Genomic DNA, 27,328 nt, shown 5'->3' with positions numbered 1-27,328 from the left:
GGCGCGCTGGCAGTGAGCAGGGGCGTGGAGTTCATAGAGCTCCCCCTGTAGATGGGGGCGGGGACATCAGCAGGGAACAGTTGACTGGCGGGGGCGGAGAGCTCCCTTTACAGGTGAGGGGGCGGGGACACCTGACCCTTACGTGGGGATTGGGGGAAAGAGCGGCCGGGGCGTGCGCGCAACGAGGGGCAGTTGGAGAGACACGGGCGCATTGGGGCGACGTGCGCGCTCCTGAGATACCAGCGTGCTGACGTCGCTAGAAGGAGGAAGTGAAGCGTTCTTCCATAATGGCGGAGGTGAGAAGGAAGCCGCGGCTGAGGAGGTGAAGGGAGCGCCCGGTAAATCCATCCCCGGCTCGGGTGTGTATGATCGGGTGTCCGGGGTGGGGGAAGGGCGTTAGCATCACGTGACCCAGCGCCACCCTGGAGGCCCCAGCCAGGTGTGCATACAGGGGGCACCTGTCCTCCCCCTCAAATACCTGTCCTACCAGTGGGGGGGAGGAGACCTGACATCTATGACACCTGAGGATGCATTGCACTCCCCCCCCATATATAATACATTGTAATATACCCTGCACCCCCCATATGTTATATATGATACATTGTAATATACCCTGCACCCCCCATATGTAATATATGATACATTGTAATATACCCTGCACCCCCCATATGTAATATATGATACATTGTAATATACCCTGCACCCCCCATATGTAATATATGATACATTGTAATATACCCTGCACCCCCCATATGTAATATATGATACATTGTAATATACCCTGCACCCCCCATATGTAATATATGATACATTGTAATATACCCTGCACCCCCCATATGTAATATATGATACATTGTAATATACCCTGCACCCCCCATATGTAATATATGATACATTGTAATATACCCTGCACCCCCCCATATGTAATATATGATACATTGTAATATACCCTGCACCCCCCATATGTAATATATGATACATTGTAATATACCCTGCACCCCCCATATGTTATATATGATACATTGTAATATACCCTGCACCCCCCATATATAATACATTGTAATATACCCTGCACCCCCCCATATATAATACATTGTAATATACCCTGCACCCCCCATATATAATACATTGTAATATACCCTGCACCCCCCATATGTAATACATTGTAATATACCCTGCACCCCCCATATGTAATACATTGTAATATACCCTGCACCCCCCATATGTAATACATTGTAATATACCCTGCACCCCCCATATGTAATACATTGTAATATACCCTGCACCCCCCATATGTAATACATTGTAATATACCCTGCACCCCCCCATATGTAATACATTGTAATATACCCTGCACCCCCCCATATGTAATACATTGTAATATACCCTGCACCCCCCATATGTAATACATTGTAATATACCCTGCACCCCCCCATATGTAATACATTGTAATATACCCTGCACCCCCCCATATGTAATACATTGTAATATACCCTGCACCCCCCATATGTAATACATTGTAATATACCCTGCACCCCCCCATATGTAATACATTGTAATATACCCTGCACCCCCCCATATGTAATACATTGTAATATACCCTGCACCCCCCCATATGTAATACATTGTAATATACCCTGCACACAAAGACAGAGACACATATAGACTCTACCACACTCCGGGGATGGTTTTCAGTAAGGGGCCAGTTGGAATGTAAACAGAGGCTGCAGATATGGACACAGGCCCAGGGGGAATGTAAACATAAACAAAGGCAGCAGCAATGGCACACTTTCAGTATGAATGCCACCACTGTTACCAGGGAGATTGTAAACATAAATAAAGGCAGCAGCAATGGCACACTTTCAGTATGAACTCCACCACAGTTATGAGGGGGAACGTAAACATAAATAAAGGCAGCAGCAGTGGCACACTTTCAGCATGAACTCCACCAGTGTTACCAGGGGGAATGTAAACATAAAGGCAGCAGCAGTGGCACACTTTCAGCATGAACTCCACCAGTGTTACCAGGGGGAATGTAAACATAAAGGCAGCAGCAGTGGCACACTTTCAGTATGAACTCCACCAGTGTTACCAGGGGGAATGTAAACATAAAGGCAGCAGCAGTGGCACGCTTTCAGTATGAACTCCACAACACTCCAAGGATGACCTGCACCACAGGCTCTTTGGGAATGTAAATGAATTGGCAGTGCATATGGGCTCCAGCAACCTCCTTCCTTCCCCCAGCAGATCTGCATTTTCTAAGTGTTTCCCGTTGTGCTCCTCTCCATAACACAAGGTAGGGAGGTGTTCTGTAGTCCTGCAGACAGGGCTGACAACACTGCTTGTAAAGAGAAAAAAAACCATGGTAAAATGTGTTTGTATGGCAGAGATTTCTGTATTCTTCTACTTTGGACATACCCTTTAAGCAGTGTTTTATTCGGGCGCTGTGTGTAATGGATTTGCTCTGCGGGTGGGTGTTTCTCTTGTAGAGGCACCATCCATCCTGAGTGATCCAGCAGCCTTCCTCGGGAAAAGTTCTATTCAGCAGTTCTATTCTTCACCTCTACATCATTCTGATGGATAACACCTCTACATACCGCTGTGCATCCTACAAATTAGCAGAAAACATCTATATTTTCTGCCACAACCCGAAATACGTCTCAAAGATGGATGATAGAACTTGTCAGGAGAGATGGGGGAGGGGAGGTCTACTTTTTCTGATTTCTTGAAAATCCAAGGTGCCTGGCTGTTATTCTGACCCACAGGCTTTGGGATTTCGAGACACTGGCCCCGAACAAATGTATTCCTTCCCGCCCAGCAATGGCAACCCTTCAAATGGGTCTTGACACAGGGGGGAGGGGGATGGATGGACTTCCAACCGCTTTCTTTCCCAGTAGTCACATACAGGGGTGCATTTACCGCAAGGCAAACAAGGCGTTTGCCTAGGGTGGCATCTTTTTCCGGGGGGTGCGGGTGTCCCTAGCAGCAATGATATCTCAGAGGCCGGTGACTGAGCAGCAGCTCGGAGCGGAAGGTGACGAATCGAGCGGAGGAAGGCTAGGAGGGCATTGGTGGCCGTCGCAGTGTGTGCACGGGATCCAGTAGGTAGGAGGTGGCCCGCCCGTCCCATCCTGGTGGGCACTTCCCGGGTATGTGATGGGGATCTCTCTCTCTCTCTCCTAGGGCAGCACAAAACCAAAATGCACCCCTGATCACATGATCAGGAGCCCATCCTGCCGGCTCCCAGTCAAGACTTTGCCTGTAACCGTTCAATCACTGTGCTGGGAGCATGCAGTGGGGTTCATTAACTAAAACTGGAGAATGCAAACTCAGGTGTAGCTGCGCATGGGAGCCAATCAGCTTCTAACTTCAGCTTGTTAAAGGAAACTTTGACAGCAAAACCTGGAAGCTGATTGGCTGCCATGCACAGCTGCACCAGATTTTGCACACTCTGGTTTTAGTAAATCTCCCCCAGTGAGTGCCCTCTGAGCACGGAGACCTCAGCCTGCCATGGATGCATGGTACACACAGGTGGTATGCGGTGTGCTAAGAGGTTAACAAGGACATCAGCATCAGATATATATTTGTATGTTTTGTGTAGTAATGTCAGGTATGTGTCACAGAGATCACAGTGCCCCCCCTGTGTCCATCTGCTTTCCTCTCCAGAAGGATGGCTCCATCTTTACTTGGGCATCATCCAGGGCCTGGACTGAGAGGACGGCTCCGAGTTCTGGTGTCTGTGCAGTTCCTGGGTGTGTTTACTATGTACAGTGTGCTCACTAGGGGAGAGGAGACTGAGGAAATGCTGCCTGCAGCAGACTGATGACATCATCACAGCCTAGTCACTGATTGAAGGTCTAGGATGGATGCTGCTGTATATTGTGACCTGTCAGAAATTTATTCTTGATAACTTGCAATGTTACCAAAAGGTCCAATTTAGGTTCTGTCTTCAAGTCCAAAACAAGAAGTGTGAAGGTTAGGCAAAGTAAGATGTTCTTGCCTGCAGGTCTTGTTTTGGGTTAGGGATTCAGAGTATAGAAGTAAGAGGGTCAATATAACGGCCGGGTGACACGCGTTTTCAGCATCCTCCTGTTCCTCTATGGAGAATGATGGTGAAGTATTCTCCTTCACTCTGGAAAATCTCTGCTTTGTTGGGCGGTCCTTTTCCTCTAGAGATTCTGCCTGGGTCCTGTGTTCATTTGGTTAGTTGGGGTGGGGGGGGGGGTAGTAATACGGAAGCAATGGCATTAAGAGTGAGCTTGATCACCTAATGATTACGTAGGTTGTCATCTTGTAGTATAATGTACTAGTATGGTAGTCTGTAGGATACGTTGTATGTTTGTATTGCTGATCAGGGGTCACTTCTAAACAATGGGTCAGTTTACTGCCCTTCAGAAAGTAGCCGGGCCGGACTGTGGCCAGTGGGAGTAGAAATTGTCCTGGCATCAGTGGGAGTAAATCATTTATCACTGGTGTTAATGGGGGGAATAGTGCCCCATCGTTGGTGTCAGTGGGTGAATAGTGCCCCATCGTTGGTGTCGGTGGGGGGAATAGTGCCCCATCGTTGGTATCAGTGGGAGGAATAGTGCCCCATCATTGGTGTCAGTGGGAGGAATAGTACCCCATTGTTGGTATCAGTGGGAGGAATAGTGCCCCATCGTTGGCGTCAGTGGGGGGAATAGTGCCCCATCGTTGGCGTCAGTGGGGGGAATAGTGCCCCATCGTTGGTATCAGTGGGAGGAATAGTGCCCCATCATTGGTGTCAGTGGGAGGAATAGTGCCCCATCATTGGTGTCAGTGGGAGGAATAGTGCCCCATCATTGGTATCAGTGGGAGGAATAGTGCCCCATCGTTGGTATCAGTGGGAGGAATAGTGCCCCATCATTGGTGTCAGTGGGAGGAATAGTGCCCCATCATTGGTATCAGTGGGAGGAATAGTGTCCCATCGTTGGTATCAGTGGGAGGAATAGTGCCCCATCGTTGATGTCAGTGGGGGGAATAGTGCCCCATCATTGGTGTCAGTGGGAGGAATAGTGCCCCATCGTTGGTGTCAGTGGGAGGAATAGTGCCCCATCGTTGGTATCAGTGGGAGGAATAGTGCCCCATCATTGGTGTCAGTGGGGGGAATCGTGCCCCATCGTTGGTATCAGTGGGAGGAATAGTGCCCCATCATTGGTGTCAGTGGGGGGAATAGTGCCCCATCATTGGTGTCAGTGGGGGGAATAGTGCCCCATCATTGGTGTGAGAGGAATAGTGCCTCATTGTTTGTGTCAGTGGGGGAAGTAGTGCCCCATTGTTGGTGTCATTGGGAGGAATAGTGCCCCATTGTTGGTGTCAGTGGGAGGAATGGTGCCCCATTGTTGGTGTCAGTGGGAGGAATGGTGTCCCATTGTTGGTGTCAGTGGGAGGAATGGTGTCCCATTGTTGGTGTCAGTGGGAGGAATGGTGTCCCATTGTTGGTGTCAGGGGGAGGAATGGTGCCCCATTGTTGGTGTCAGGGGGAGGAATGGTGCCCCATTGTTGGTGTCAGGGGAAGGAATGGTGCCCCATTGTTGGTGTCAGGGTGAGAAATGGTGCCCCATTGTTGGTGTCAGGGGGAGGAATGGTTTCCTAAGGGCCAGATAAAGGGAAGCAAAGGACCACATCTGGCCCTTGGGCTGCAGTTTGGAGACCAATGTTCTAGATCATTATAATGCGGTTTGTTTATATAACAAATACTTTGTTGTTCGGGTCATAGAGCAGGCGGTTTGTGAAAATTCTGGTATTGGCATATTGCTTCCTGCTGTCATTGGTCCGCACATCTGTGAGAATGTCAAGTGTAGGTCATCGTCGCCAGGAGGAAGGAGACTGTGTTGCCTACAACAACCAGTCAGATCCAGGGTGTTGGAGTAAGCTTGTGTTGGATTAGAGTTTATATCAGGACATATTTTACGAAATATCAGCCCATCTCTGCAATACATACACGCTTCCACGTGCCTTTCCTTGGTAATCTGCCAGAAATCCAGTGAGCTCCTGTTTGAGCTGACAACATTGCCTCTGCTGCACAGAAATCCCCAGCTATGTTGTCAGACCCTACTAGTACCCCTCCCCCTTTCTCATCTGTGTAACATGGGGCAGGAATTCTGTAGTTCAGAGGAGAACCGGGCAGAGCTTCTAACACAGCTTGGTATTTCAGTGCAGCTCAGACACTAACGGCTCATATACAGGGATGTAAAGTTCTAAATCAAATATTGCTTGCTCACCCACATCAGTTCAAGCAACAAAAACACAACGAGATCCTGTGATTTGCTCAGCATGGCAATTATATTGAATTAAGCTGAATAAAAGGATTACAATTGGGCTTCACCCTAATCCATAACATCTCTGGGAAATATCTGTGTTTTTTGATTCCTAAGGATTAGGGAAAAGATTAATTATGTTCACTTAGTCATTTTAATAAAAAAAAATTAGCGGTGCACCAAAATGAAACTTCTGGTGCCGAAACTGAAAATTCAGAATGCACTTGGCTGAAAACCGAAACCCAAACGGACCGTTTTTAATATTTTAATTTTATTTTTTTGTTAATGTGGCTGGCATTTTTGCAATGAAGTCACTAGTGTTCTTTTCTGCATTGAAGTCCATGTGGATGTGACTTTGCATGAAAGTCCATGGGGAAACGACTTTGCATGTGAGTTGGCTTGACAAATTATTTTATAATTCAAACAGAGAAGCCATTATTGGTATTGATATTTTCGTCTGATGTGTTTCGGACGCCGATATGTGGGTGCATACCTATTTAAAATGTAATGTGGCTCACTCTTCATATTTCTGCATTGGGCAGTTTTTTGGTTTGCATGTTGTTGAATCAGATTCAGCCTGTCTTGTGGGTCTTGGAGCTAGCAGGGTGACACCACTCCTGTTGCAGATTTTAGTCTCAGCTGCTGGTCCCTTGTATTTTGCTTCATCGGTCAGTCTTTGTTAGGCAGTCTGGTAATACCGGAAGCTGGAAAGCGGCAATAGGGGATAGTGTTGTCTCTTGCCTGGCTAACGAAGCTTAACTCTGCGCATGAAAACATGTATTTATATTTATTCCACAAAGGCTATAACCACTAAGATTGCCAATCCATTTTGTCAGCAACAAATGCCTTCGCAAGCCCAGATATTATCTTGTAAAAGTAGCAGTGAAATCATCACTGAGCTGTACATAGCCTGAGAGAGTAGAGTGGTGGGAGATAATAGAGAGATGGGGTGACCCTTGGGTGATAAGAGGTCACACCCAATAGGGAAGAAAATGCCATGTCCCAATATAGACTATTTATAGAAGAAAATGTGAAAATAAATTTTCTAGGCACAGGTGTACCGAGCTTCTGTGCCTAGAAAGTCCATTTTCACATTTTCTTCTATAAAGAGTGGTGGGAGAGTCTCAACAGGCTCCACCTCCTAAAGAAAACTACAGGAGGGGGTGGACACTGGACCAGTTCCCCTGCACAAGGAGAGAGCTGAATGGTGGGAGAGTCTCAGAAGGCTCCACTTCCTAAAGAAAACTACAGGAGGGGGTGGAGACAAGACCAGTTCCCCTGCACACGGAGAGAGGGCAGAGTGGTGGGAGAGTCTCAGCAGGCTCCACCCACTACAGAAAACTACAGGAGGGGGCGGAGACGAGACCAGTCGCCCAGCACAAGGAGAGAGAGCAGAGTGGTGGGAGAGCCTAGGCAGGATCCACCTGCTACAGAAAACTACAGGAAGGGGCGGAGACGAGACCAGTCACCCAGCACAAAGAGAGAGAGCAGCAGTGAGCGGTCTTTATTCCAGGAAGTCCCACACTGGATGACTCCACAGATCTGGAAGAAATACACAAAGCACACCGAGATTCAAGAATACACGTCCTTTTTCTTTGGCTGAGTCAGAGAGGCGGGCTGATGATGTCACATACTCTGACTCCGTCAATCAGAGGAAGCTTTGTGTTCATTTAATAGAACATATCGCTTACTCTGAATGGCTGAGCACTGCCTTGGTAGACTGAACTGTGTGCTGGGTCTGAGACTGGAAGTCTCGGCTCGCACCCGGGACACAGTGCGGTATGCTGTATGTTGCCGTAGCTACATACAGTTTGTAATGGAACTGACCCAGTCTGCGCTTGGGTACTTCCATTATAATACCGCTTCCCCATCCGAACACCGACCACAGACACCACAGCCGACCAAACAAGACTAGACAACACCAGTCTGTCTGAACATGGAACTCTTTATTTGAAACTCGAACTGGCTTTTTATACACTTGGGGCAATCTACACTTAGCAACAAGAGACACACAGGTATTCAAACTTCACACCAGCAGACAGTCCCATCAGGAGGGAGGGCTGCTGGAGACCCCCCCCCCTCCACACACACACACACACACAAAGCTAATACACATAAACACATACATCCCATAATAGTTTTCTCCCAAGTAAGACACACAATAGAACAATGGGAGGCAACCACATGGCATTAAACAATCAACAAGCCCCCACCCCAATATTGGGACAGATCACCCTGTACCCCTAACAGGCACAGGGTGACTTACACATAAGAGGTATATAGGGAGCTGAGACAGGGGTCTTCCCACCTTTCCAAAGTGAGCTGTGTTCCATGGGCCCCCCACCCAAAGTGACTCCAGTCACACAGTTTTATCCCGCACATCCAGCGGCCTTACAGGTTAGCGAGGGACATACCGGTAGTTCAGTTGGGCCAAAAGAACTGTGTATAGTATATCAAAAGGTGGAGATGAGCTTTAGGTGTGGCAGAGCTGTGGGACTTCTAAGACTGGCTGAACAGAAATCGTTCACCAGCTAACTAGCTCCCAGCATTTGTCAGGCGTGCCACTGAGAACTATAGGTTACATTTGCTGTTTGAATGACTTCCAGCCTGGTTAAGCAGTTAACGGCAGAGTGCTGTATAAGAAGTTAATCTGAACCTGCTGTATCAGTAAAGCCGCATCACTGGGAATGTTACTGGTGCAGTTAGTTCCATAGTCGGTGTGTACGCGTGCTCATGTGCTAACAAGGAGCATGCTGATGGGAGGAGAGAGCATAGGGATGAGCTCATCATTCTGCTTCTCTTCATTGCAGGGACCACACCTGTAAGTGTAAATGGACTGCAGCAGAGAAGAATCAGATCTTCTCTCCTGTGAGACGGGGCTATACTATGTAGCAGAGCTGTGTAAATCACAAAACTGGACGTACACAAGCAGCCAGGTTAGCTGTAGTGCATTGCTGAGTGATAGTTGCAGCAGTGCAATCCTATAGAGACTGCTTGGCTTCCTGCTTGTGAAGATGATGCAACCATCTTGTAACGTGTTGGATTGGAGCAGATTGAGAGATGAGAGCGGAGACACGTGTGCCCCGTGTACACATTCTCACTCTCAGATTCACATCATTTTATACAATGTTTAATGTGACTTCCTGAAGCTGTTTTGACTGGGCTGGAGTGGCGGCGGCGGGGAATTTCGGCTGATGTAGAAAACCCCCTGGGTTTATACACACATTAAATAGAAGCAGGAAACCGTTGCTCAGAAGGGTAATATTTAGGTTGTGATATCATACCGAAATGGAAATACTATAGAGAGATCGTTCTGCTCTTTGTTTTCAATATGACTCCATCTAAACTCATTGTGACCGAATGCTCTTTATATCTGGCAACCAACACGTTTACCGCTTATGCTTTCAGAGTGCCGGGAAGTCTGACTAGCCATATGATTGGACAGCAGGGGATCAGGCTAGTTACATATACTCATTAAAAATGGAATCTAATCTGTTATCTGCCTCGTGTAGGCCCCTGTACAGCAGAGCTCAGACGGGGAGATGGAGAAGCAGCACAAGGAGCCAGTCAGTTGTGATGTTGTGTTCATGCACTAATATTTTCTGTCACTAGAGGCGGGGGGGGGGGGGGTCATATCACCTTACAGGAAGAGCAAACTTCAGGAAGGACTTTACCAGCTACATGATGTTCTTTATAACAGCTAGTGGACAGGTAGGTGACACAGGAATGTGGATGTGAACGTCACCCTCCTGCCTATAAAGTAAGGGATGTCTGTTGAACGTCTGGCCTATAAGATTGTACTGTGCTAGACGGCTCGTTACACACGCCAGTGTTCAGCAGGCATGGCTCTGCATTGAGCTGGCAATGTGTAGACTGCAGAGGGCCATATAAAAACATGACTTCGGAGACTTGGGCTAGGTATACACTTGAAGTTGGGGATGGTAAAAACAAAGTGACAATGCACATCACTAGGGTAGTCTCAGATGGACATGTAATTTAAGAGACAAACATTAGGGCTTTAAGCCATTTGCAAAAAAGTACAAGAGTCGTGTATTCTCATGTGAGACTTCCTGTAATAAAGACCGCTCACTGCTGCTTTCTCTCCTTGTGCAGGGGGACTGGTCTTGTCTCCGCCCCCTCCTGTACTTTTTTGTAGTGGGTGGAGCCTGCTGGGCCCCTGCCCCTCCCACATCTCTGCTCTCTCTCTCCCCCTCTGTGCAGGGTGACTGGTCTTTTCTTCACCCCCTCCTGTAGTTTTCTGCCTGCTGGGCCCCTCCCACACTTAAGGAAGTATTGTGTGATTCCATTCATCATGTGTATTCTTCTTGGTGATCTTTGTGTATTTCTTGCAGATCTGTGCAGTCATCCAGTGTGAGACTTCCTGTATTAAAGACCGCTCACTCTCTTTGTGAAGGGTGACTGGTCTTGTTTCTGCCCCTCCTGTACTTTCTGTGGTGGGTGGAGCCTGCTCAGCTCCTGCCCCTCCCACAGCTCTGCTCTTTCTCCCTGTGCAGGGTGACTGGTCTTGTCTCCGCCCCCTCCTGTACTTTCTGTGGTGGGTGGAGTCTGCTCGGCTCCTGCCCCTCCCACAGCTCTGCTCTTTCTCCCTGTGCAGGGTGACTGGTATTGTCTCTGCCTCCCTCTTGTACTTTTTCTGTGGTGGGTGGAGCCTGCTCAGTCCCTGCCCCTCCAACAGCTCTGCTCTCTTTCTCTCCCTGTGCAGGGTGACTGGTCTTGTCACTGCCTCCCTCCTATACTTTTTCTGTGGTGGGTGGAGCCTGCTTGGTCCCTGCCCCTCCAACAGCTCTGCTCTCTTTCTCTCCCTGTGCAGAGTGACTGGTCTTGTCTCCGCCCCCTCCTGTAGTTTTCTGTAGCAGGTGGATCCTGCCTAGACTCTCCCACCACTCTGCTCTCTCCCCTTGTGCTGGGTGACTGGTCTTGTCTCCGCCCCCTCCTGTAGTTTTCTGTAGCAGGCAGTCTGTGATTGGTGGGACTTGCTTGCCCCTCCCTCAACTCTGCCTAGCCTGCATATTAATAATGTCACGGCTACTTTCACAAGAAAAGATCTGGGGTTTGCAAAGGCATTAGGTGCACACATTGATTTATATCCTTTGTTGAATGAGAAATGTATTTGAATGAAATTTTTGCACCCAGTATTCAGCAAGAGTGAATGGTGAGCACAGCTGACAAATCATCCCATAAATTACAGACTAGAGTGATTTACATAAGTTCTGCAGCTCATTAAAATGTGGGTAAGGCAGCAACTGACTGACATAAAACCCAGAACCTCTATTACATAGATATATCAGCAATTCCAGGGATGAAATGGCTGTTCTGATAAAGTATTCCTTGTGACATGAATAATATAGAGTGAGCAGTCCTAGAGAAACTTCTCCTATGTATATCTAATTACCACCTTCCTTCTCCTCTAGATTCATCTTCAGCAGAATGACTGATCACCCCATCACTTCATTACATCCTCACCTGACAAGAAAGCCATGGATGAGATGAGGTAACTGCCAAGCTGTGACCATAACCTTTTTTCAATGGATACAAAGTACAAAGAAGACCTCTTCAGAAAATATGTACAGTTCCATGAGTCTAAACTGGAAGCTTCCGACAGCAAGCAGCGAGCCATCAGCGATGAGTACCTACGTACAGCCGCTTCGGCCTTACTCAGCCTACCCAAAATCGACCCCGCTCATCGATTCCGGCTGATCCGCTTCTATGACGTGTGCGAGAATTCTCTCAAATCCCTGCGGACTTCCAATCTGCGCTCACTTCACAATGCTGCGGCTATGCTAGAGACTGTCGGTATTAATCTTTTCCTTTATCCCTGGAAGAAGGAGTACAAGAATATCAAGGTGAGGACAGATCTTGTTTTTGGACTTTTTTTGCAGCTGTAGACTGCAGGAATGCAATTAAAATTTTCAGGTCAGACACTGGCCATGTAAAGCTTCTACACAGCGGTTACATCACGTGCAATGCAGGACTGTTAACCCTTAGGGGTGTGAAAATAAAAAAAAAAAAAACTACTTGTCCTATATGACAATCAACTTGTCCTGATAAAAAAAAAAAAAGTAATTTTACTCAAAACCATATTTAAATCTGAGGTTCATTTAGGAATGTCTTTTAAAATGAATAGGGACTTTATGGCGACAAACTTTTTTTTTTTCATGTTTTTAACATTGCGGTTTATCTCCTCCTCACCTCCCTGCCTGTCTCCAGCACCGCACTCGGGGACTAGCAGGGAGGGGAGAGACCTTTCCATGTGATGAGTGCTGACTGGGTGCTCCTCAGGAAAGAGGAGTGTCGGGCTCCCTAAACGCTTAGCAGAAGCGCATCTGCTGAGTAAAATGAGGTGCCAGCCCCAGTGAGACAACAAAAACAATGTATTCCTTCAGGTTACTCTCGCACACAGAAGCACTTGGGTGCTCAGTACAAGCAGCCAAATCAAGCTCCAGTGTTCACTCCATTAAAGGACAAGTTCACCTTTTTAAAAAAAATAATAAATGCATTTACTAAGTAAAAAAAAAAAAAATAATAAAAATTAATACACACACTCACGGACACAGGCACAATTTTAGGGTTTTTCAGGTATTTACCAAAACATATTCAAGCTATAGTTATATAATGGATATGGACTGAAAGTGCACACTCTCAGGTTTAATTTGAGGGTATGTACATCCAAATTGGAGGAAAGGTTTAGGAATTACAGCTGTTAAGAATAGCCCCCCCCTTTTTTTTTTTCTAGGGACCAAAAGTAATTGGACAATTCAATATAATCATAAATAAAATGTTCATTTGTATGATTTTGTTGAGTATCCTTTACTGGCAATGACTGCCTGAAGTCTGGAACCCATGGACATGACCAAAGACTGACATTCCTCCTTTCTGATGCTTTGCCTGAAGTCTGGAACCCATGGACATGACCAAAGACTGATATTCCTCCTTTCTGATGCTTTGCCTGAAGTCTGGAACCCATGGACATGACCAAAGACTGACATTCCTCCTTTCTGATGCTTTGCCTCAAGTCTGGAACCCATGGACATGACCAAAGACTGACATTCCTCCTTTCTGATGCTTTGCCTGAAGTCTGGAACCCATGGACATGACCAAAGACTGACATTCCTCCTTTCTGATGCTTTGCCTCAAGTCTGGAACCCATGGACATGACCAAAGACTGACATTCCTCCTTTCTGATGCTTTGCCTCAAGTCTGGAACCCATGGACATGACCAAAGACTGACATTCCTCCTTTCTGATGCTTTGCCTCAAGTCTGGAACCCATGGACATGACCAAAGACTGACATTCCTCCTTTCTGATGCTTTGCCTCAAGTCTGGAACCCATGGACATGACCAAAGACTGACATTCCTCCTTTCTGATGCTTTGCCTCAAGTCTGGAACCCATGGACATGACCAAAGACTGACATTCCTCCTTTCTGATGCTTTGCCTCAAGTCTGGAACCCATGGACATGACCAAAGACTGATATTCCTCCTTTCTGATGCTTTGCCTGAAGTCTGGAACCCATGGACATGACCAAAGACTGACATTCCTCCTTTCTGATGCTTTGCCTGAAGTCTGGAACCCATGGACATGACCAAAGACTGACATTCCTCCTTTCTGATGCTTTGCCTGAAGTCTGGAACCCATGGACATGACCAAAGACTGACATTCCTCCTTTCTGATGCTTTGCCTGAAGTCTGGAACCCATGGACATGACCAAAGACTGACATTCCTCCTTTCTGATGCTTTGCCTGAAGTCTGGAACCCATGGACATGACCAAAGACTGACATTCCTCCTTTCTGATGCTTTGCCTCAAGTCTGGAACCCATGGACATGACCAAAGACTGACATTCCTCCTTTCTGATGCTTTGCCTCAAGTCTGGAACCCATGGACATGACCAAAGACTGACATTCCTCCTTTCTGATACTTTGCCAAGCTGTAACTGAGCAGTCTTCAGTGGTTCTTTGTTGGTCTTTCTGTCTTTTAGTTTTGCCTTCAGCAAGTGAAATGCTTGCTCAATTGGTTTGAGATCAGGTGATTGACTCGGCCATTGCAGAATATTCCACTTCTTTTCTTTCAAAAGCTCTTGGGTTGCTTTTGCAGTGTGTTTTGGATTATTGTCCATCTGTACTGTGAAGCGCCGTCCAATCACCTTTGCTGCATTTGGCTGACTCTGGGCTAACCGTATATCTGTAAACACGACAGAATTCATCCGGCTGCTTCTGTCTTCTGTCACATCATCAATAAACGCCAGTGACCCAGTGCCACTGGAAGCCATGTATGCCCATGCCATCACACCACCTCCAGCATGTTTTACAGATGACGTTGTGTGCTTTGGATCATGAGCTGTTCCAAGCCTTCTCCACACTTTTTTTCTTCCCGTCATTCTGGTACAGGTTCATCTTCGTTTCATCCGTCCAAAGATTGCTTTTCCAGAACTGGTCTGGCTTTTTAGATGTTTTTTTGGCCAAGTTTAATCTGGCTTTTCTATTCTTCAGGCTTATGAATGGTTTGCGCCTTGTGGTGAACCCTCTGTATTTGCTCTGATGAAGTCTTCTCTTGATTGTAGACTTTGACAATGATATGCCCACCTCCTCGAGAGTGTCCTTCACCTGTCTGGATGTTGTGAATGGGTTTTTCTTTACCATAGAGCGGATCCTGCGATCATCGACCACTGTTGTCTTCCGTGGACGTCCATGCCTTTTTTATGTTGCTGAGCTCACCAGTGTGTTCTTCTTCCCTCAGAATGGACCAAACTGTTGATTTGGTCACTCCTAATGTTGCTGCTATCTCTCTGATGGATTGGTTTAGTTTTTGAAGCATTACAATGGCCTGATTCACTTGCATGGACATCTGCTTTGGATGATGTAGGTTTACAGCAATAGTTTCTAAATGCAAATACCACACTTAGAATCAACTCCAGACCTTTTACATGCTTAATTGATGAAGAAGTAACGAAGAAGTAGCCCACACCTGGCCATGAAACCGCTTTTGATTCAATTGTCCAATTACTTTTGGTCCCTTTGAAAAATGGGGGATGGCTACTCTTTAGAGATGTAATTCCTAAACCCTTCCTCCAATTTGGATGTACATACCCTCAAATTAAACCTGAGAGTGTGCACTTTCAGCCCATATCCATTTTATAACTATAGTTTGAATATGTTTTGGTAAATACCTGAAAAAAACTAAAATTGTGCCTGTGTCCAAATACATATGGACCTAAGTAAGTGTGTGTATTTTCAGGAGCCCGGAAAGCATTGCGCAAATGATCAGCAGATCACTGGTGTAATGCAGGAATCCTGCAGACTGCTGTCTTTCTGGCTTGCACGCCAATATGTAACGTGTATCGCAATTTGCGTTTTCATGTGTAAACACCCGATGCGCATGTCTCCCCTGTGCTCCACAGAATGTAATTCAGTACAATTCGTACTTCGTTACATTCTTTCCCGGCCGTACTAACTGGGGAAACTGTCAACGGAGACCCGGAAGTGACGTCATATGTCACTTCTAGGTCCGGAGCAAGAAGAGGAGTGTCAACTCTCCTCCCTCCCCTCTACCCGGCATGGGGGGGCATGTGCATGGGGGAGGGGGCACTTTGCCGGAGTGTGTGGAAACATTCGGGCGACAGCGCAGCCTCCCAAATGCATCCACCTAACAAGTGAGCCCTTCTGTTTGCCTGCCGCAGGGCTAAATGTTTACAAAAAAACAAAAACTACTTGCTTGGTGTCTGGAACTGCATGTCCCGGACATCATGCTATAAAAATTCAGCATCCCTGAACCCTGCATTCTATAAAGAGGAGAGCACCTTAGAGAAGAGGCTTTGAAGGACACGTTGCACCTACGGTTGTACCTTGTGCTGGAGTGATGTATTATACCTTATGTGCTCCCCTATATTTATTGAGTATTCCCCTCGCAGTGCAGGGGAACTGTAGGTGACCAGGGCAACTGGTTTCAGGCGTACAAATTGCCTTTGCAGTGGCAAAGTTTGGCTTTAAGCTCCAGTATGGGGAAGTTAACAGATCCTAATGAGAGTCTGGCTTTCACTTTAAACAAACAGCTAGTAGGTCTTGAAGCTTGAAGTAGTCCTCAGGCCTGCTAGCAGCTTATTTAAAGTGACTGACTTTCCCAAAATGAAGCTTTAAAGAGACCCCCATCCCCCTCTAAAACATCGCAGGTAAAAGCACGGTAAAATCTAGTAGATAAAATGCTTACTTGCAGTGTTTTTCATTCCCATAAATTAGTCGTTTGCAATGTGCCTTTGAAATTGCTAGAAAAATTGTTGAATTCCTTAGCAAAAGCTCCTCACCATCACAGCTCTCTTCTTCTGGCATTACTGTCTGTGCTGGCCTAGCTTCTCCACACCTCCCCTCACCTGTCTACATAACCTTTAACTGCCATAGGAGGAGTGAAGGGAAATACTATAGAGCAACCCTTCTCATCTTCGTTACCCTAGAGCAGCTTTTCTCAACCTTTTTAACATGGAGAAACCCTGGAAATACCTTTCTGGTATTAGGGAACCCCTGATAATAATTACTATACCTGGAGGTCACAGTGTAATGAGAAAAATTACATTTAGTCAGTAGAGGACCCCAAATGAACCCCCTCCTTACAGATGGCTATAAAAACATCATTGATGTCAGTAGTTACTCATCTGAGAGGCAGAAGATGCTCACTGATCAAGGAAAGCATAGCTACCTCTGGAGGAACCCCAGGGTTCCACAGAACCCTTGTTGAGAAAGGCTGCCCTAGAGGAACCTGTGAAATAATTTTCAGGTCTTGGGGAACCCTTACTATACCAATTCATTGGTGGTCAGAGGGACAAATGCCATGGTGGTCAGTGGAAAGCATGTCCCCCTTACAGTGGTGTTCAGAATACCACTCTTAAAACAGCTAAAAGATCATTGGATTCATGCAGCCGGTTCTGCCAGATAGCATTGAACCCAGAACTTTTCAGGTACCATCAAATGTGAGTGGTCAATAAACCACAACTCAAGGAACCCCTGGCAACCTCTGGAGGAACCCTTGTAAAGAATGGCTGCTATGGTGTCACTTGAGTGAAAGCTGTATGTCCACTGGGGCTGCTGACATCACATTCAAGGTGGTAAAACCCAGCAACAGTGTCAAGGCATTTGATGTCCACACGAGGGAGGCTTTTACAGGTGATTAACATGCATTAAATACATCAAATTATTTTTAAAATGAATGGTCTAGTGACACATTGCTGTACACAACGCTCTTAAATCTCAACACATATGAAAAAGGCCCTACTGTTAGAATTGGTTTCACAACTGATCTGTCGGGTCAGTGAAACTCACCAACAACTATAGGTGTTCATATATAGCTGTCTAGCTGTATATGATGCGAATTATTTAGGTAGGCCTTCACATCACATAATGATAATGTTGGGTCTGAAAGTTTAAATCTGAAATTTTCAAAACTACGATTGTTTTCCTCCAGCCTTACTGAGCTTAGTGCGCTCTTTATGCATCAAGCCATAACTAGAAAAGGAAGTATAAGGGTAGCACTGGTAAATCTCCCATCGCTTTCTCGAGAAGGCAGGGGATCACTTTTTGTATATACTCTTTTATTTCCCAAAATGATATATAGATAATATATAATATCTTTTATAGTAAGATCACAATGTATTTGTATTATATGTTATCAGAAATGTTGTACTTTAAACAATTATGATTTTTTTTCCTTTTGCTCCATTCACTGTTTCATGTTGTTTGGATGTGATCTTATTCCACGTTTTGTTGCTGGTGTCTGTTTCTGTTTTGACATTTTGTTTCTTATATTGCAGACTTACACCGGGCCATTTGTTTACTACGTTAGAGCTGCTTTAATTGACGACGACATTAGGCATATATTAAATAACATGGGCTATGTTCAAGAGTACGGCACGGTCTACAGGCTCAAAGACCACGTGGATACCACCCAAGTCAAAAGAGTGGCCTTTGAGCTTTTCCTGGCACGAGTGGAATGTGAGCTTCTGCTGGAAATCTACTTGCAAGTCAAGGATAAAGGCTACTTGGAGGTGGACGTGGTGAACGAGCGGAAGAACAGCAACGAGGACGTCAGGGGCTGCACAGACGAAATGAAGAGGCGGTCAGAATATAAAGAGAGCCTGAACATATCAATGGCTAGGATGGTCCTCCAGAAGTCAGCCAGCGAGAGAGCGCCGTCTAAAGACTATTTAAAACAGAAGGTCACAAAGCCGTCAAAATCGGTTGATACGTACGACAGCTACTGGGACAGCAAAAACAAGCCGCCTTTGACGGCCTCCCTGAGCTTCAGGAAGGAGCCCCCCATTCTGGTAGACACAGAAGATGACCTTAAGGATGAAATTATACGCCCCTCGCCGTCTTTACTGGCCATGTCTAGCTCTCTGCACGGCTGCTCTGATGAATTTTTAAATATTTCATCCAACCCCAATGGACTGATCCGAGCAAACCACACCTACGGTTATTATCCTGCTGACGATGAGGTAGATTTATACACCGACATGGATTCTAGAATGATCAGCGTGAAGCGGCAGGAACTTGCCAAGCCCGACGTCTGGCTCTTTGAAAACAAGATGAATCCGTCTCATCACAAGCGTTCGCTGTTAGCCAAAGAGACAGTATTCATGAAGTGCCAAAGCTGCGGCCTGTCTTCTGGTGGTCCCTTATGCCAAAAGTGCGAAAGCATGATTCTCCATCGCCCGGACGGTTCTACGCTCAAGCAGAGCAACCTGTCAATCAATACTTCGGCTCAAAACGACGGTTACTCCTCCGGTTCGGGGATGCGCGAGAAGTCTTACGTCAGTTCGTCCCAAGACCCGTCTTCTCAACAGAACCCCAAAATGAAATTTTCCTCTTCTCTGCGCTGCAGCTTCTGCAACAGGCTCGGTGCCTCTCTCACCTGCACAGTCTGCTCCAAAGTTTCATGCGAAGCTTGTGTCACCGCTTACACTCGCGATTACTGTTGCCGGAAAAGCGATTATCATAAATTTGCACCAAACAATCAGCTAAATTACAAATCCTCCCAGCTAGCCCACCTTGTGTACAGATAAACTGGGTTTTTTTTTTTTTTTTTTTTTTTTTTCAATTTTTTTTGAAAGGGCTAAAAGGACTTGGACCTCGAGACTGAATATATCCTACTGACTGCTTGAACATAAAAAAACACACATAAACAGGAGTGGAGAGTATAATTTTATCAGTGTTTCATAGTCATTTGTGATTCTTGCTGCTACACCATGGTGCAATAAATCCTTCTAGGCTTGCTATCTAAATTAAAATTGGAGGTAAAGTGATGCATACTTTCATTTTAAAAAAAATCGATTTTGTTTTTACAGAAAAAGTTGAATTTAGAAAAGGTAGTTGAGATTATTCTCCTCGCAGTTACAAAATTGCATTTAATTTTTACAGCAAGCGAGCACTTCCCAGGATTTAAGTAAGCGCGTGTCAAAAGCTCAATTCTAAGAGATATTTTTTTATTTTACAGATGTATATATGAGAATTATATCTAGCCCAATCCCCCCCCCCCCCCCCACCAAGGTAACTGACTTTTTTTTTTGTTAACTCAGAAATATTTATGCAATTGTAACCTTGTAAGCGATTCATTACTCTATCTACTTTAGCTGTACCTGTCTGGTTTGCATGCGGTGATCCTCTGAAGTGACCTTCAAGATTCATGTCTGTTCTTTGAGAAGGCCGTGCCCTCCTTTTTTTTTTTTTTTTTCTTTTTTTTTTTTTTTTTAAATCTTTTTTTCCTGATTTACGGCAGTCTAACCATCTACACTGTAAGCTGTTGGAGCTGAGAAGCAATTTATTTAGTCTGTGTCTTCGCAGATAAAGGCTAGGTTATAAAATTGCACAAAACTAAATTGTGTTTTAAATAAAATCCTTGTTTTGCTGGATAAATAAAACATTCTATGAAACCAAGGCAGAGAGAGAGCCTCTGGGATAGGATACACTCACCTTGTTTATGTTGTGTACAATCATGTCCATTTTAGCTAGCCAAGCCAGAGAGAACTTAAATCCCAGACAATATTAAAAGCACTTTCTAATCCAGAGGAGTGGATTAGGTAAAGGAATAGAAAACAATAAATGTATTAATACTGCTAGCAAAAATACCTGGGTTCTGTTTTTACATTGGCTTCCTGTCCTTTTCTGCATGCCAGGTCCTAGGTAGAGCCAAACGGATGGCGGTGTGAGAGTCAGTCAAGGTTTTGTGGCCCAAAGCTGTTAGACTTACACTGGGAGCTTGGTGATAGAAGTGGGCTGGGGGTGCAGAGGCGATAAAGGAAGCGGATCTACAGTATTTTACTACACCTACCCATCAGATCAGGCTAATCTGAAGAATCTTTCTATTCCGTGTAACACTAACAGTTGCACGGTGTTACTGGTCAGTTAAATTGATTCTAAACCTAATTTTTTTCTGTTCTTTAAAATAATAAGCATGTTATACTTGCTCGCTCTCTGTAATGGTTTTGCACAGAGCAGTCCCGATCCTCCTATTCTGGGGTCTCCCGCTGGTGCTTCTGACTCTTCCTCCCTGCCTGCCAGCAAATAGATTGGTGTGGGGGCATTCATGTAGGCTCAACCCCACTAAAGGAGGAGGGAGAGAGCCTTTTGCTCTTGTGCATAGTGCTGGATTGAGACGGGGCTCAGGTAAGTATAAGGGGGGGGGGGGGAGCTGCATGCAGAAGGTTTTTTTAGCATAATTCATAGGAAAGGAAAAAGAAACACCTACTTTTTAGAACCACTTGAATCTATGCAATGGGCTTCTAAGTTTATTGGGGTTGATATCCGCAGTGATGTCAAGAGGCAAGGTGCAGATTTTAGCAAAAAGAAAAAAAAAATTATATTTCACTGTATATGAAGTCATATGGCATACGGTGCGTTTAAATTCGGAGATGGGATTGTAACCCCCAATACTGTGCACAAACGACAAACTTGTCAAGCGACAAGGGTGACCTGGGGATTTGCCTACCAACAAGTCTGTGGTTCATGCTCGGTATTGGGGGTTACAATCCCATCCCTGAAATTAAATGTCCCTTATGCCATATGTTTTAATATACAGAGAAATTTAGGAACTTTTTTTTTTTTTTAACTTGCTAAAATGTGTACCCCATCAATCCCCTCTGTGCTGCTGACAGCATGTCACTGCCTCTCCTCCTGCTTGCTTTTTGTACTAGTGACACTGTATCTGAGATCTTAACCTACTAACTTTTTCACTTTCCCCATTTTAAGGGCAGGAACTCCCACTGAAAGCCTAGTTGTAGGTTTTTCAGCAAGGCATTCTTTGTAGGCAAGTGCCAAGTTGTAGATAGTGTAGGTAAGTGCCAAGTTATGTACAGATTGCTTAGGATGAGCTGAGACATTGGTGACCCCCCCTTCCCCGCAGGTGGGCAGGGGTGTCCCTGAAGGCAGTAGGTGTAGAGGATACTGCCTGTCCTTTGCTTTTGATTGTTTACCAGGACAGGAAGCAGCCATGTTATGAGCCAAGTCTGTTTATAATGAGAACAAAACTTCCTGACATCACTGGCTTGCTCCAGAGGCAATGCCTGTATGACTTTGTATATTTCACTATATAAAAGAAGTTTTGTTCATGTACCAAACAGTAAATGTGTAGTGGATCTCCTGCTTCATATAACAGCTGAACGTTCCTTATTATGTCTAAATTACTCCAGTTATGTATTTACAGACATACACATGGCCTACTGGCTCCAATAATCTGTGAATATTGCCGTGAATTTGGGTGGGAAATGATCCTGATTGGAGAAGTCCATTGATTTTTTTTTTTTTTGTTCTTTTGTTTTTTTCATGCTATGATGCAGACAAGTCCACCAGCATCCCTGTATAATTGGAACAGTCATGTGCAGCTAGTTCTACATTAGGGCATCACCAGCACTACATCTGATATCCATACTGAGGCGTCTATCTCTGTGATCTATTCCGCAGCGTCCAGTAGGAAGGGAGTATTTGAAACTTTTTGTTTTCTCACCACCCTGTGCCCATCTGGAAGTTTGTTCTTCAATTTGAAGCCATTATGAGGACATTTAATATCAGTTTTGCACTTTAGGGGTCAGGGCATCCAAAAGTGATATTTCAGCCCCCTGTTGTCTTCCTGTATGAATTTACTACTTTGTGAAAAAGATGTTCACCTTGTTGAGAGGTATGGGTTTGCTTTTTTTTTTCTTACCAAATTATACTTGCCTAGGTGAATGCAGCATCAGTCCCCCGCTGGCTCTGAGGGTGAGAACTCCGCAATCACATGATCGCTGAGCTCTCGCCGCCATTGTCAGTCACCTGGACTGGCTGAGCGACGACGGTGAGAGCTCAGTGATCACATGACTGCTGATCGTCTCTGAGTTCTAACCGCTGCTGTGAGCAGACAGCTGCGACTGTCACTAGCCTGGACCAGCTGAGCGACGTCAGCCAACAGCAGACTTCAGACCTCTGACAGCTACAAACGGGGGTCACAGGAGTGCCCAATGACCTGCACTCCTATGATCCACAGAAGACATAAAGCCAAAAGCACTTTGACTGTACTTCTCCTTACCTGATTCCTGCTGAATAGAATGCAGTTTGAGCTGTGGTAGCGCCTGCATCCATTCAGCTACAGTCACCGTATGAGTATTCTGAATACAATAGCCGACAGGGAAGATTCTTCCATTCACACGGTTTAGTATGGATGGAAGAATTTATTAGATTTCTCTTGTTCTGCCCCAGAAATATCTACCTCTCTGGCTAGCCCTAGGCTTTAAATGAAAGTGCTCTCCCTTGTCCTAATTTATACATAATGTGAGCTGGTCTTAACGTGAACCTAACCAGGGCTAAACACGGCTAAGATAGCAATGGTGCTGAAGTGCTGCCTGTATGTACCAAGTCTTCAGGTCAATCCTTATGTCCCTGTAGAGACCTTACGGATCCTAGGCCCGGCCTGTACAGGGGGACTTCTGTCTGAAATGAAGCTAAGCTCCACACTCTCCTGACAGAAGATAGTTTAGTGGCAGAAGAATTTGAGACTCTGGCATTTAAGAAGTTTTAAGGTAGTATTAAACCCTCAGCATGAACTATTTGTTAAAATTCGAACCCCTGCCCTTGCAGTTAAAATGCGTTCTCTGTGATGCTTCCCTGAACTTCCAGTCTTCACAAGAAAGATTGGACAGTGCAGTCTCCAGTCAGTCTGGTAACTTGGAAAAGGGAGGGAGGATAAGCAGAGGGGTGCCTTTCATCCTAGGTTATGGGGCTTTGTGTTTGTTTCAGTGAAAGGATGCTGCTGGAGAAAGGGGTCATCCTGAACCAGAAAGCCTAGTCCATGGTACTAGCTTAGACTGGAGCATATATTTAAGGATTGAAAGATGAAGACGTGGCATGCTACATAAGTGGGTAAATCAGCTGCTGAAAGAGTTTAAAAAGCTGAGGGTTTACTGTAGACTTAGAAATGAGTTGAGGTTGGATGTAGAATCTGGTCCTGGTAGGACATTACATGTACACGGGCATTGATCTGAAGATGAGTACCGGTACTCTGCAGTTAAGCTCTGTCATTACCTCTGAATTATTCACTTGAATTCCCAGCAGTACTTTATGTGGTATTGTGATGAAGTTACACAGCACTGCAAGTTACTCAAATATATGGAAATTGCTCCTTAAAAATAGTTTTATGTTAGTCTTCTTAAAGGAAAATTGTTCGAATAGAAAGATGGGAGCGGCCATTGCTGACTTACACTTACCTCTGCCCTCATGTCTCTACTTAATCCACCACTGACCAACCTGCATTTTTGTAGAAGGTCAGAGTCTGAAGAACTGAAGAAATTGTAAAAGAAGAAATGTAGAAAAGTTCATATATAATACCTTCAGATTTATTTACTAATGCTAGCAGCATGAGGATTAAACTGTTACTAAACCCACAACGGTACAATCAGTCTGTATATGCAGCTTGTTATAGTCACTATGGAACCTAAGGGGTTAATCCTCCATAGTGTGTAAAAAAAAAAAAGCTGTTTGATCCTGTCTTTGACCCTCCCTTTTTTTTTTTCTACTGTCCCCAATCCATCTGCTGATAGAACAGAGTGCAAGCTGCACATGCTCAGTTTGGTGTGTATGTCTAGAGTGGTTTTTGTTTTCTTGGCAGAGTGCATGTGAACAGCACTGAGCCAATCGGCACTGTCCAGACAGATGGTCAGGGGTCATGCAGCCTCATAAGACAATCAGGGGAGAATGAAAACTCCTCCTATAAGCTTTAACCAGTGCTCTGCTAGACACTGATAGAAGTCACAAGACTGCTCTTAACTGCTGATTAAATAAAGGTATTTATCAGTTTACTAAAATAATTGCATTTCCATGTTTTGTGTACTGTGGGAGACCAGGTATAGTGAATACAGGGTCTTGGGTTTAGTAACACTTTAATGGAGCAGTGATAAGGGTGATAGTCCAGAAGCTGCAACTTTTTAAAAGAAATAAGTCAGCAGCGGCGGTTTCCTTATTTGTACGCAGACAGGCTCACTTTTACCTTTTAGATTTCCTAAGAGGGAGTGTAGGTCACTATGGACAGCACAGACCGTTCTAATTTCAGAATAAACCCCATTGGTCAGGATCACCGTTAGGGCCTACAAAGCTGGGAGAAGCACGGAGTTCCCCATTACTGTCTTCTCCTGAAAATGCTGGCGGCCTGGGCTTTCATGTGGATGACTTCACTTTGATTCTTTGAATGGCTCACCCAGAACGTACAAAAACAGGATTTATTGACTGTTCTGGTTTGTATGCTATTTGAGTGCTTTAGAAAGCATTGAAGTCAGAGGGGTAGCGTAACAGCCAGTCATCCATCATTTTTCAGAACAAGGTCAGCAGTGGCGGCTGCCATATTCCTTTTACAATAGAGGAGAACCAAAATCTTTCCTTTCAGATCGGACTGCTGTTTGTAGAGGACCCAGCTAAAGCATACTGGTTTTTAAGTGCTTGTCAGAGAGAATCCTATTCAGAAGGCTTTTACAAAATACATTAAGAAGCTTTGTTGAAGCTCACTAAGCACATTTCGGTTCCGGGGTGGGAGCGCTGGAATCATTTAGTTGGCTTTAGTAAGCTTCATCAGGCCTTTCCCCAATCTCTAGGAAACGAATAGGTTGAGCTAAGCAAATCTTTATGAAATGCCTGCTGATGCTTTGAAAATACCTCTGAATACGACGCTCTTGGGGGTAGTTTTAGAAAAATATCCTGCAGCTTTGCAGTAACCTGTCTATTATGAAAACTCTGTGTAGGACTGACATGCAGTGGCCTAGCAGTGCTTGCACATACCTGGTGTATCTCCAGTGTCCCGGGGCCCAAAATCCTGGGGGTTCCCCTATAGAAATAATAATTATACAGAGTTTATATAGCGCCAACAGTTTGCACATCACTTTACAACATCAACACTATCTAGAGCTAGTGCACCCTCCCCTGCCTACCGCACCTCCCTATTGGCCCATCTTTTTGATAGGCAGCCTTACTGGCCTGCGGAAAAATACAGGATTAGACAGGCTAGCTCTTGCCTGTTAGGAAGTGTTGTGTTGTCTAGAATAAAACACCGCAGATTCAGCATGTATTCCAAGCAAATGAGACAATGTGACAACTCCACTGTGGACCAGACAGGGACACTAGCAAATCTTGGAGAATTTTGCTCACTGCAAATAGTTTGTTTTTGTTTTTTTTATACGTGATCATACCCAAGGTTCCTTTTAAACACTATGAAAAACAGTCAATAGAAGTGAAGTGATGGACGCTGCTCAACCAACACATTGGACTCCTGGGGTCAGTTGAGCAGCGTCCATCCCTTCACCTGTATTGGCTGACACTGGAATCGCTTGGACTCATGCTTCCCTCTTCTCACTTGCCAGTGGGGTGATCTTTTTTTTCCTTCCATCTACATCTTGGAGTGGCGCCATAAGGTATACTCTTCACTATGAAGAACCCTGTTTATATTTTAGTAACACATTAATGAAAACCTTATTTACTTGAAAGTTCGAACATAAGAATCTGAGGCTTTACTGTAACTTGTGTTTTACTTGGTGGAGGGCTCTCAGGACACTCGGTTGGTAAATTTACACTGGTCTCCAGTGCCATGGCGTGTAGATTGGCCTCTGAATTTTCTGTGCTGATCCTCCTTTTTCTGCTTAGTTTGTCTATTAGCATTATGTGTCGGCCTTCTTGGCTTCAGTGGTGAATCTTCTGACACCCAGCAATGAGGACAGCAAGAGGAGGCACTGGTCAGGGGAACTTGACAACCTCTTTGTCTTTACAATGAAACTTTGGGAGTAGAAGCTTCAAATTAGAAGAAGCCTGACATTTTCTGCACTTCTAAAAATGCTACTTGCCTGGCATCATGCGGATTCTCTGACTTTAGTATGTTCTGTGTCACTAGAACATACGTGATTACTTGTTCCAGGTCAGTGACACAGGAAGTACTGAATTGGCATTTTCAGATGGAGACTTCAGCAATGGCAGCCCCCACATTTCTCTCAGCACAGTTCCCCTCTAGTTGTGGAGGGTGGAGATCTCACTGAAATAGGTGTGCTAGGTTTATTTTTTGCAGTTGTGGGTGTTGGTGTCACTAATGACAATGTGGAACTCATTTGATCTGTGTGACTTTGCTAGTTATGATGTGAATGGTCTGATCTTTCATTTTTCTGGAAATAATCAGTATGTGTACATAGGGAACGTGTATATAAAACATACGGGATTGTGGAGGTGAAATGACTCTTCTTATAACACACATGTACAGCGCCGATCCTCTTTTACTGTTACTTGGATGCCTGCTGCTTCTAGGTAAATTGAGGTGAGACTTAGAGTGGTCGCCTGCAGACGTCCAGCACTACCTGTCTGCCCATGCTGCCGCTCACCTTGTACAGCGAGGACAGCCGGAGCAGCCGAATCCTCTGTGTATATATAGTGCCATATACTTGTATCCTCCGTATAGAATTGCCGGTTCTGTTCTGCTATTTTGTGTATATTTTGTTGTATGGGGTTGCTGTGTAAACAGTAATGGAAACTCTGAAATATAAACTAATTTAAGAGA

The 27,328-nt window shown here is 45.1% G+C and overlaps 1 protein-coding gene across 1 annotated transcript; it reads left to right on the top strand.

Annotated features, from left to right (window-relative positions):
• Positions 1-248: 248 nt before the first annotated feature.
• SPATA2 (spermatogenesis associated 2) lies at positions 249-27,328 on the top strand. The gene is made up of 3 exons (XM_089662275.1): positions 249-359; positions 11,711-12,142; positions 18,093-27,328. The coding sequence occupies exons 2-3, from the start codon at positions 11,825-11,827 to the stop codon at positions 19,341-19,343; spliced, it is 1,569 nt and encodes a 522-aa protein (XP_089518401.1). The 5' UTR covers positions 249-359; positions 11,711-11,824; the 3' UTR covers positions 19,344-27,328.

Source organism: Staurois parvus, unplaced genomic scaffold (assembly GCF_062004578.1).
Source record: "Staurois parvus isolate SC_StPar_1 unplaced genomic scaffold, SC_StPar_1.0 ptg001451l, whole genome shotgun sequence".
NCBI lineage: Eukaryota > Metazoa > Chordata > Amphibia > Anura > Ranidae > Staurois > Staurois parvus.
Note: the sequence above shows the minus strand (reverse complement) of the source record. Positions and strands in the feature narration are given on the sequence as shown.